At 45.4% G+C, this 12,484-nt stretch overlaps 1 protein-coding gene across 1 annotated transcript; it reads right to left on the bottom strand.

Moving 5' to 3' along the window:
• Positions 1 to 2,358: 2,358 nt before the first annotated feature.
• On the bottom strand, positions 2,359 to 6,954 carry LOC139540747 (uncharacterized). Its single transcript, XM_071344673.1, has 2 exons — positions 6,834 to 6,954; positions 2,359 to 6,144 (listed from the first exon to the last, which is right to left on the bottom strand). Exon 2 carries the CDS (start codon positions 5,988 to 5,990, stop codon positions 5,145 to 5,147), a length of 846 nt encoding a protein of 281 aa, XP_071200774.1. The 5' UTR covers positions 5,991 to 6,144; positions 6,834 to 6,954; the 3' UTR covers positions 2,359 to 5,144.
• Between the last annotated feature and the right edge of the window lie 5,530 nt (positions 6,955 to 12,484).

Here is a 12,484-nt window from a genome sequence, read left to right as displayed (position 1 = left end):
ATTTCTATGTTTTCTATTTCTTTGTGTTTGGCCGGGTGTGGTTCTCAATCAGAGGCAGCTGTCTGTCGTTGTCGCTGATTGAGAACCATACTTAGGTAGCCCTTTTTTCCACCTGTCTTTGTGGGAAGTTGACTTTGTTTAGGACACATAGCCTTTAGCTTCACGGTTTGTTTTTGTAGTGTTTATTGTTTTGGTCGGCGTCATTTTTATTAATAAAGGAAAATGTACGCTCACCACGCTGCACGCTGTCCTGTTCCTTTAACGGCCGTGACAGTATTTTATTTGCAATTTGCTAAAATTTCTAAAAACATGCTTTCCCTTTGTCATTCTGTGGTATTATGTGTTTTTGGTATTTGGTATTTTATTAGGATCCCCATTAACTGTTGCATAAGCAGCAGCTACTCTTCCTGGGGTCCACACAGAACATGAAACATAATACAGAATGACATAATACAGAACATCAATAGACAAGAACAGCTCAAGGACAGAGCTACATACATTTTTTAAAAGGCACATGTAGCCTACATATCAATGCATACACAAAAACTGTCTGGGTCAAATAGTGGAGAGGTGTTGTGCCGTGAGGTGTTGCTTTATCTGTTTTAACCAGGTTTGCTGTTTATTTGAGCAATATGAGATGGAAGGAAGTTCCATGCAATACGGGCTCTATATAATACTGTAAGCTTTCTTGAATTTGTTCTGGATTTGGGGACTGTGAAAAGACCCCTGGTCTATGTGTAGATGGGTGAGAAAAACAAATCTATTTAATCTATTTTGAATTCAGGATTTAACACAGGAGAGTCAAACTCATTCCATGAAGGTCCTGCTGGTTGTTCCTTTCAATTAAGACCTAGACAACCAGGTGAGGGGAGTTCCTTACTAATCAGTGACCTTAATTCAACAATCATATACAAGGGAAGAGCGAAAACCCGCAGACACTCGGTCCTCCGTGGAAGGAGTTTGACACGTGCTGTAACACAACAAAATGTGGAGTAAGTCAAGGGGTATGAATACTTTCTGAAGACATTGTATAATGTGTTATTGAAATACCCGACGGCCATTTTGTGTCAACTTGGAGCATCTGCTTCCTCTGCACTGGTCTTGTCTGCTGTGAACTCTGCTCGTTGTAATGTATGGTTGTGTGGCTAGCTGTGTTTGCGGACGGCAGATGTGTAACGATGAGTAAACAGACAGTCTCGCCTTGCCACGGCCTGTTGGGTGAAATGCCAAGTGGTGGTGGGGCAAAACGCTGTGGAAAGAGCTGAAGGAGCTGTCTTGTATTCACTGAACAGGCTTCCTTGCTGATAAGACAGAATTATCCCCACATCCTGCCTGGTCTAGTTTACACTGAGTGTACAAAACATCAGCAACACCTGCTCTTTCCATGACAGACTGACCAGGTGAATCCAGGTCCCTTATTGATGTCACTTGTTAAATCCACTTCAATCAGTGCAGATGAAGCGGAGGAGACAGGTTAAAGAAGGATCTTTAAGCCAATGGAGACGTGGATTGTGCTATGTGGTTCGGTGTGCAATTCAGAGGGTTAATGGGCAAGACAAAAGATTTATGTGCCTTTGAACGAGGTATGGTAGTAGGTGCCGGGCGCACCGTTTTGAGTGTGTCAAGAACTTCAATGCTGCTGGGTTTTTCACGCTTAACGGTTTCCTGTGTGTATAAAGAATGGTCCACCAACCAAAAGACATCCAGCCAACTTGACAAAACTGTGGGAAGCATTGGAGTCAACTTGGGCCAGCATCCCTGTGGAACGCTTTTGACACCTTGTAGAGTCCATTCCCCGACAAATTGAGGCTGTTCTGAGCAGGGGCGCAACTTTGGTTTTAGAAAAGGGGGGCATCATTTTTTGATCCGATCGGATAAACACTCCAAACAGCCAACCCTCCTCGCCCTCTCGGAGGCGTCCGCATGGTCCTAAAACACACCGTTGCCTCGTTTTGTATCACATTCCAATGACAAAACTGGGGGGGACAGAAATGCAGTGAAAGTTGTGCCCCTGGTTCTGAAGGCAACTCAATATTAGGAAGGTGTTCCTATTGTTTTGTACCCTCAGTGTATACTGTCTTGTCTGAAACTTGTCTACTGTCTGGTGTCAGCTGCATGTTAATCTCATCCCCAGGCTACAAGGAGGAGATCTGGATTAGGAGGCTTGCTACATTTAGACTCCCAGAATGTTTGTCCTGCAGTATATCTGAAATGTAAGCATACTGTATATCTGAGTCAGTTTTAGGTTGCAAACAGTATTTTCTTTATGTTTTCCCAACAAACCCATCACATTTATTGTACAACAGTTACAGCGAATAACATCTCCCTCCTCCTAGCATACAGTATAAGAATAAGATGCAAAGGACACATATATTTTAATGCTCTACATTAGTACTACAATGCAATACTGGCAGTTGACACAGAGAGAAAATGACAGGAATCACAGTTTCTGCTAGCCAATGATTCACCAGCTTTCATGACTCAGGGAGCCTTACTTTGCTGTAAATACTAAGTTGTCCCTTTTACTGTACATACGGTGTCCAAGGTAACAGGACTTACCAATATAGGCCAAGAAAAGAAAGAAGAATATCTCAAAATAGTATGACAGGGTCTGTGCTGGTACTGTCCATGATGTTTTTACAGTCTTAAAGGCATAGTTCACCCAAATTACTAAATTACATACAAAACCAAAGCACAGATTGCTGTTTACCGTTGTCCAAAGATTGCTTACTGGATTTTGTCCTTTGGGTGAACTGTCCCTTTAAATGCTTTAACTGCACTTCATATAAGCTCCTCACCAAAGGGGGTTTGGCTGTAAATGTAGCCATCATCCTCCCCACAGTCCCCAGATCTTAGTACAACATCCAACAAGATTAACAGTGTTTTTTTCTCATACCGAGGACTAGATTTAGCCAGACAGGGAGACCGACACAATCTACGACGAATCAGAGGCTTAGTTCTCCTCTTCTTCATTTTTTTTCTCCTCATATTTTATGCGTCCCAAATGGCACCTATTTCCATTATAGTGCACTCCTTTAAACCAGAGCCCTAAAGGGAATATGGTGCCATTTGGGACGCAAACATTAACTGACGCTGAGACTGACTGGCAGAGCTTGCCCTTATAATATCTGAGATAATCTAGTCAACACCTCTTTCCACGTCTGAATTAACCTCATCCTTCAGCCGGCTCTCTGTCATAGCAATTGAGTCTGGGGACAAGGTTAAGTTTAAACACATAATGTAACAGTCCTTTAAAAAATATGCACAGTAGAACATATTGATTTGTTTCGTTTCTCGAACATGCACTTCATCCCATTTTACAATTGGGTTCATGACCACAGCCCACCGTAGATCATGGCCATTCATGAGTTCAAATGATCCCAAAAGAATATCCAGGATGAAACTTCTTGACCAGAGACTCCACTACCCACAGTTTACAGTGCATTCAGGAAGTATTCAGACCCCTTCCCCTTTTCCTCATTTTGTTACGTTACAGCCTTATTCTAAAAAATCCTCATCAATCTACACACAATGCCCCATAATGACAAAGCGAAAACAGGTTTATAGAAATGTTTGCAAATTTATATATAAAAAAACAGAAAAACCTTATTTACATAAGTATTCAGACCCTTTGCTATGAGACTCGAAATTGAGCTCGGGTGCATCCTGTTTCCATTGATCATCCTTGAGATGTTTCTACAACTTGATTGGAGTCCACTTGTGGTAAATTCAATTGATTAGACGTATTTTGGAAAGGCACACACCTGTCTATATAAGGTACCACAGTTGACAGTGCATGTCAGAGCAAAAACCAAGCCATGAGGTTGAAGGAATTGTCCGTAGAGCTCAGATTGTGTCGAGGCACAGATCTGGGGAAGGGTACCAAAACATTTCTGCAGCATTGAAGGTTACCAAGAACACAGTGGCCTCCATCATTCTTAAATGGAAGAAGTTCGGAACCACCAAAACTCTTACTAGAGCTCGCCGCCCGGCCAAACTGAGCAATCGGGGGAGAAGCCCCTGGTCAGGGAGGTGACCAAGAACCCGATGGTCACTCTGATAGAGCTCCAGTGTTCCTCTGTCGAGATGGGAGAACCTTTCAGAAGGACAACCATCTCTGCAGCACTCCACCAATCAGGCCTTTACAGTAGAGTGGCCAGATGGAAGCCACTCCTCAGTAAAAGGCACATGACAGCCTGCTTGGAGTTTGCCAAAAGGCACCTAAAGAACTCTCACCATGAGAAACAAGATTCTCTGGTCTGATGAAACCAAGATTGAACTATTTGGCCTGAATGTCAAGTGTCACATCTGGAGGAAACCTGGCACCATCACTACGGTGAAGCATGGAGGTGGCAGCATCATGCTGTGGGGATGTTTTTCAGCGGCAGGGACTGGGAGACTAGTCAGGATCAAGGGAAAGATGAAAGGAGCAAAGAACAGAGAGATCCTTGATGAAAACCTGCCCGAGAGCTCAGGACCTCAGACTGGGGCGAAGGTTCACCTTCCAACAGGACAGCGACCCTAAGCACACAGCCAAGACAACGCAGGAGTGACTTCGGGACAAGTCTCTGAGTATCCTTGAGTGGCCCAGCCAGAGCCCGGACTTGAACCCAATCAAACATCCCTGGAGAGACCTGAAAATAGCTGTGCTGTGACGCTCCCCATCCAACCTGACAGAGCTTGAGAGGATCTGCAGAGAAGAATGGGAGAAACTCCCCAAAGACAGGTGTGTCAAGCTTGTAGCGTCATACCCAAGAATACTCGAAGGCTGTAATTGCTGCCAAAGATGCTTCAACAAAGTACTGCGTAAAGGGTCTGAATACTTAAGGAAATGTTATATTGCCATTTAAATAAATTAAATTAAAATATATTTTAAAAATTATGTTTTTGCTTTGTCATTATGGGGTATTGTGTGTAGATTGAAAAATGATTTAATCCATTTTAGAATAAGGCTGTAATGTAACAAAATGCGGAAAAAGTGAAAGTGTCTGAATACCTTCCGAATGTACTGTATATAGTACCAGAGGAGTATACGGCACCAGTTTATGTAATAGCCAGGAGATACAGCCCTGCTACGTTAGGTAAGGCGTGTTTATAGCCTTCATCTGGATGCTCTCCTTATATTCAATATCAGAGGTCAATGTCTAGTCCTCAGAGGTCAATGCCTGGTCATCAGAGCTCAATGCCTGGTTCTCAGTGGTCAATGCCTGGTTCTCAGTGGTCAATTCCTGGTTCTCAGTGGTCAATGCCTGGTTCTCAGTGGTCAATGCCTGGTCCTCAGAGGTCAATGCCTGGTCCTCAGAGGTCAATGCCTGGTCCTCAGAGGTCATTGCCTGGTCCTCAGAGGTCATTGCCTGGGCCTCAGTGGTCAATGCCTGGTCCTCAGTGGTCAATGCCTGGTCCTCAGTGGTCAATGCCTGGTCCTCTGCGGTCAAGACCTGGTCATCAGGTATCAAATCTATATTATAGGTCTCTGAGGTGGCGAGCTCACAGGCCCTGGAGGCAGGGTCATCCTCACAGGCTCGCAGTGCAGGGGTGTCCCTATGGGTGGAGTTACTAGACTTGTGGGAGGAGCTCGGGGAGTTGGTGGGACTGAGCTGCACGGCGGTAGTGTCCTGCAGCGTGTGTTCGCTCGTCTCCATCTCAAACGTTGCGCCGGCCCCCATCCGCATCAGCCCCCAGCTCTCGCCTCCCTTGGCCTTACGGGTATCGCGGGCTGGGGCCCGTCGGCTACACACGCAGCATGCCCCAAAAAAGGACAGAGCCACTATTAGGAGCAGTGGCCCAATGACGATGGATGGGTTGCTGGCGGGGATGAAGGACTTGAAAGTGAAAGCCCCCACCAAGGTGATGTTGATGCCCGCCAGCATGATCCCCAGGCCACAGGCGCAGCACAGGGCTGGGGAGGGGAAACTCTGGGGCCACAGGCCCCATTTTCTGCATGCTTTCTTGGGCCCCGAGGTCCTGGAGCTCTTCTTGGAAAGGACCATCTCTCTTGGCTTGATGATGGGTACTGTCTAACTCTGATCTTTTTATGATTGCATATTACTTAATTGTCTTATGGATTCAGATACAATGTAATAGGCTTGATTAATGACAAGGTAGTCCAGCCCAGATACAGGTCAGGTCATGGTTTTCTCTGTCCTACAAGAGATAGACAGAAGAGTCAGATGACGTGTTCCTTCCATAGAAATAGGTTTTCTGGAAATAGGTCATTGTCACACAGGTCTAAAGGTAATTGAACTGACATTGAGGGAGAAAAGCTGATGCATTATGCATCCATGTGTAATAAATGCTACAAAGACCAGATAAATCAAGGGTATTATTATCCTTATCTCTGCAACACACTGATGCCCCGTTTTTTCACGGAGAATAACACATTCAGGACTCGTTGTTATTGTTCACACATACGGAAAGAACAAGTACAATCCCACTTTGTTCTGCAAGTCAAATAAACGATTGCTTCTATAGTCCTATTTGCAAAGCTACACGCAGACATTCATAGACAACATTGTGGTAGTGATCGTATCTTATTAAAAGTGCATTCTAGACTACATAAATGTGCAATATCAGTTTAAGACTGACAAAGCCAATAAAGAAAACTGTCTAAACTGTTTACACATTTGGCTACCTTGATGAAAAATGAAAAATGTTAGTACCATTATAGTTCTCTCATTTAACTTGTTCTTTAATGACCAACATACAGTATCTTCTAAAATCACTGATTGTCATTTAACAATTCCTTTAGAATAGAATAGATAAATAAATCCTCTCTTGGGGATGAAAACATCAAATAGTGTACAACGCCTTTGAGAGCACTTGATCTTACTTACATTTGATCAGTTCCATCATTTAGGTAATGTTGTTTGAAATTCCCAGTCGTTTGCCTTTCGATACGAATCGTCGACTTTAGGTTACACTCCTCTTGTGCGCTCACACAGCCAACAAGGTGAAATACCATAGAGTAAAAGAGAAGAGCGCTCGTTAGAGTCATGCATGGTTAACGCTAAACCACTAGGGGCACCATTTGAACGCCATTCACCGATGAACACTTGCTGTACAATTACAGTACAACGGAACTGTTAAAGCACATAGACTAACGGTTAAACAAACCAACACAGACAGTATCGTTTTTCAAATAACTTTTTCATTCTATTCCAGATATCTGCAGCAATTGATGCAGGCAAATTATATTTTTTGCAGAAATTGAAAAAGCTCAATATGTAGCCTACTATGGGGATAATTCTTGTTAATTAAATTATTGCGATAGCAATGTGAAAAGCTTGTTTTGGAAAGCTGCTTTGTAGACCTATAGCCCAGACAAATGAATCCACACGTGGTTCAGAACTATCCACCAACACAGTGCAACCAATAAAGCATTACTTGTGATACACCTTCCTCTCCAGCACGGAGGGCGTTATGGTCCAAAATCTGTCCAGTGTAAGCCCAATGCGTTTCTATGGGAATAATATGAAGTCCTAAACTTGCCCTAAAGTAAATTGACGTTTCGTTAAAATTATATAATTACTCCTGTCTAAATAAAATCATTCAAAATACTTCATCAAGGAGCATGACTTAGCCACAGAGGATCAATAGCTTCTTAAATGTTTTTGTTGTGGATTGTTTCTAATCAAAAGTGTGTTTGGGAAGCCGGCAATTTGGGTAGTGCGCGTGGCAATAGGTTTAGCTGATTGAGTTGCGGCAGTCAGTGAAAAGCGTCTATAATATGTGTGAAGATAATGTGTTTTGAGTATCATTTTAAATGTTGGATCAAGTAGAAGGTGGGGTGGGGGTGGGGGGGACGAAGATATGGTGCGTCTCTCTCCAGAATGCATGCAAATGTAGGAAGGTGCCCATTTTGTCAATGTCTTCTTATTGCTGAACCGAGGTAAAGACAGTTTCAAGTTGGATATTCGATGGCTATTCACGCTTTCAAACGTCAATAGCTTTCAAATCACTTGAGCCACACTCTAAATGAGTGTCATGATGTTGGAAAAAATGCGCACAACATTGCACAGGTTTTATTTTCACGATTTGTACATTAATTCGCTTTCCAAAGCTAATAAACATGTGGAAATGTGAGCAGCATTTTTTATTTCAAGTTGAAATAGTTAGGGAGCGTAAACAAAGTGCAAACTTTTTTTACATTTGAATTTTAATTGCTCCTTGGTCATGTGACCTACTTGACTCAAACAATGTTCAGAATGTCCACTGACTACCCTTCTTTATTGCACACCCTTTGGTTTGTCCATTTTCATCTCACACGTTTATACATGAATTTTTCAAACGTTCAAATTTCAATAGCTCCTTGGTCATGTGACATATGGGACTCAAACAAGGTTCACAATGTCCACTGACTACCTTTCTATATTGCACACCCTTTGGTTTGTCCATTTTCATCTCACACAATTTTACATTCATTTTTCTAAATTAAAAATACCAATAGCTCCTTGGTCATGTGACCTAATGACCTCAAACTACTTTCAGAATGTCCACGGGCTGGCGGAGACGAGCATAGCGAGGCATCCAGTGCGGTAACGCGACCGATCCCGGAGAAGCTGGCGGGAGCCCTGGGGAGAGTTCAATGTCTATCCAATGTCCTTGCTCCATTCGCAACTCACTCACCATTCACACTCTATGAGCAATTGGTGAGTGATGGGCCCGAAATAAACCAATTCAATCCGTTTTTCTAACCGTAGACCGCTATCCCTCGCTCTCTCGATCTGTCTATCTACTCATGCTGGACGTTGATCAAATTGTTATATCACGTCTGAGTTCTGCCAACGAGGGTGAGAAAAAAGGACAACAACATTGAATAATTTAAAAATAAATAAATGGGTTTTATTGGGAAAACAGCATACCACACGGGGCTATTGATGTGCAACTTAAGAACATATGCATATTTAGGAACTCATACACGTGGGCTTAAACAACAAACAGTGGACATCGTATTTCGCTGATAGTTTATTATTTACAATTAGTGTGTCTCGTCCCATCTAATTTGAGGTTAGGCTGCTTCGTCCCAAATGTCTCTCTATTGCGTATATTGTAGATTACTTGACCAGGGCCAATAGTCCACTACATAGGGATTAGGGGCAGAGTGAGCGGGCTTTACCATAGCCACTGACTGATCCCTAATGTGTTGCACTGTCTCTGACGGAAACCCTTTGTTGAGTCATGCCCATTTATGAATGCCTCTTAGTTGCTATAGCGATGGAGTATCCATGGCAACCAGGTGAGAGCCGGGTAATGGGTACATGCCATTTGACATTAGCCGGGTAATACATTAAGTTAATAGGGTGAGGGGAATAAGTGCTAGACTACCATCAGTGTCCCCCATTAATAAAAGGACAAGCTCTTACAGGGGTGAAAAAGTCAACTGGTAGAGATAAATCAATTCGGTAAACATAAGGAATCTTTAAAAAAGCACGAGCATTTCAGTAACTTAAGAGTATTTCACTAACCAAAGAGCATTTCAGTAACTAGGTGGATTTGAACAAATATATTGTACAGGCTGAAATGGCCATCTGACCAATTTCATTCTTAAAAACACGAAACTAATTTAATGTGACAGGCTAGCCTTCAGTCTTCACATGGTAAGCTGGCGGAGACGAGCATAGCGAGGCATCCAGTGCGGTAACGCGACCGATCCCGGAGAAGCTGGCGGGAGCCCCGGGGAGAGTTCTCTTTTCTTTGTGAAAGGCAGGGCACCCTGGAAAGGGTTCGCCACGAGAGAGGGGCCAAGGCCCTGGAAAGGGTTCGCCACGAGAGAGGGGCCAAGGCCCTGGAAAGGGTTCGCCACGAGAGAGGGGCCAAGGCCCTGGAAAGGGTTCGCCACGAGAGAGGGGCCAAGGCCCTGGAAAGGGTTCGCCACGAGAGAGGGGCCAAGGCCCTGGAAAGGGTTCGCCACGAGAGAGGGGCCAAGGCCCTGGAAAGGGTTCGCCACGAGAGAGGGGCCAAGGCCCTGGAAAGGGTTCGCCACGAGAGAGGGGCCAAGGCCCTGGAAAGCGTCGTCCGGTGAGCTCTCCCTGTCCCTTGAAAATCCGGTGGAGAGGGTGTAAATCTCACGCCGGGCCGTACCAATATCCGCAGCAGGCCTCCAAGGTGAACAGCCTCTGGCATGTTATGACAATGTAGGTAAGGGAAGTTGGCAAAAAAGATCTGTAACTTCGGGATAAGGATTGGCTCTAAGGGCTGGGTCGGTCGGGCTGAGGTGCGAAGCGGGGCTGGGCTCGAGCTGCGGCTGGGGGAGCAGTTGCTCCATCGCCCTCCTCTCGCCACCATTGGAAGTTCGTTGTGCGGCCCATCTCGCGGTCCCTCGTCCGTGGTCTCGCAAGGGGCTGTGTGCGGGGGTTCATCGGGGACGTGTCCGTCAGCGGGCCGAAGGCCATGCAGCCGAAACGCGTCGGTTTTTAAAACAACTTTGTTTCTATTGAACATGCCATACTAATAAAGGCATTTTAATTAATTATATGAAGAGTGCCTTGGTCCTCCTTTCTTTTTGATGACCAATTTACACCTTTTACCAAAGAGCACCTTCTATCTACCAAAATATACTATAGTGTACCTTAGTAGCGCTTCCCTTCCTCCTCCTTCGGACTGGTGGGGATTGGGTTTGACGGTTGGCGGCGGAAACTCTGGGCGTGCACCGGGCCCTTTTCGCGGATCTCCCCAGCTACGGCGGTCGCCAGCCCCACACGTTGTAGGTGGGGAGGTCTCCTCTATGCTCACTAGATTTAAGGCGGAAACTAAACCCAATGGCCCCACAGTGATAGGGCATTGCATGGATCTGGCTCATGGCCTACGAAGTGGGGAGAGGTATCTTCAGCTTGTCTGGGGAGGGAGGCCTACATCTGATGTGGGTAGTACCATCCAAGCCCATTGATTTGCTGCGGAACCATACAACGGACGGAAGAAGCCTAGGTTCCCACTGGGCACGGATCAGTGAATGTCAACTTGATGAAATTCAAAGGAGTGTACCCACCTGTCGCGGTCGCACTCAAATCACCCGTGGGGTGACTGTGACCCCCTAATGTCAAAGTGAGGAATATCGATGAAGCGCTGGTAAAGGTGGTTCCTATTGGCTCTGTCCCGGAGGGCTGACTGGGCAAGCAAATGATTGAAAGGGGATGATTATTTTCTGTTGCTTCTTCCGACACCCGGTCGATGGTGCTGGTGGATACTGTGAGGGGTATCTGGTTCTCAAGCCTGTAAGTATTGTGCTGGCACTTGATGTCGATTGGGTGTAAAAACCCAGTTAAAGTCCGCTGAAGGTTAGTAGTGGCAACTGATGTCCAGTTTGTAAGACAGAAAAGCCTCTGATGATACCACCGGGCGTGACTTGAATGGATGTCAATTTGATGATATCTGACTGTAGCATGCTATCCTTCGTGGTCGCACTCAAACCACCTTCGGGGTTGCTGTGACCCCCTCATGTCAAAGTGAGGAAATTCGATGAAGTGGGGGTAAATGGCAGGACATAATTAAGAGTTTCTTGAGGTAGCCAAATGCCTCGTCATCTAATTAGTGATGCGCATGAATGGTGAACGAGATTCCCACTGTCCCTACCTACTATCTAGCGAAAACTCAGCCAAGGGAACGGAATCAGCCTCGGCCGCCGGGATAGCCTCTTTTGGCAGCTGAGTGCCCCCCAAGGCGGGTGACTGCGACCGGACTTAGGTGCTGGGGGCTGCACTCAGGCTGTGGAGGTTGGGTTGGAGATTTAGTCTCTGAGCGAATAAAAGCAGGCGGGTCACCAGGTGCACAGAGCTTGTTTCAGGTTACCAGGTGCACAAGGAGGCCTCCATCAAGGTGGGGGGCACTCCGAGTCCAAGCAGGGGCGGCCGGACTCGGGGGCTGGGGGCAGCACTCAGGCCATGAAGGTTTTGAAATTGTACATTTTGAAAAATTAATGTAAAATCGTGTGAGATGAAATCGGGCAAACTAACGGGTGTGAAATGCGTAGGCCCACTGATTGTACATTCTGAACACAGTTTTAGTCCAGTAGGTGACATGACCAAGGAGCTATTGAAATTAGAAAGTTTGAAAGATTCATGTAAAAACGTGTGAGATGAAAAGGGACAAACTAAAGGGTGTGCAATATAGAAGGGTAGGCAGTGGACATTCTGAACCTTGTTTGAGGTCAGTATGTCACATTACCAAGGAGCTATTGAAATTAGAAGCATAGCTATAGTATAGCTATACTGTTACATTGATGCTGTTGACCCGGATCACTGGTTGCTGCGGAAAAGGAGGAGGTCAAAAGGGGGGTGAGTGTAACCGATGTGAATTGGCTAGCTAGTTAGCGGGGTGCGCGCTAATAGCGTTTCAATCGGTGATGTCACTCGCTCGGAGACTTTGAAGTAGTTGGTCCCCTTGCTCTGCAAGGGCCATGGCTTTTGTGGAGCGATGGGTAACGATGCTTCGAGGGTGGCTGTTGTCGATGTGTGCAGAGGGTCCCTGGTTCCTCGCCCAGGTAGGGGCG

This window comes from Salvelinus alpinus, chromosome 16 (genome assembly GCF_045679555.1).
Source record: "Salvelinus alpinus chromosome 16, SLU_Salpinus.1, whole genome shotgun sequence".
NCBI lineage: Eukaryota > Metazoa > Chordata > Actinopteri > Salmoniformes > Salmonidae > Salvelinus > Salvelinus alpinus.
This window is presented reverse-complemented; position numbering and strand designations above follow the sequence as displayed.

Excerpts from the sequence above, each read along its gene's own strand:
- LOC139540747 (XM_071344673.1), bottom strand. The coding sequence starts at position 5,990 with ATGGTCCTTTCCAAGAAGAGCTCCAGGACCTCGGGGCCCAAGAAAGCA.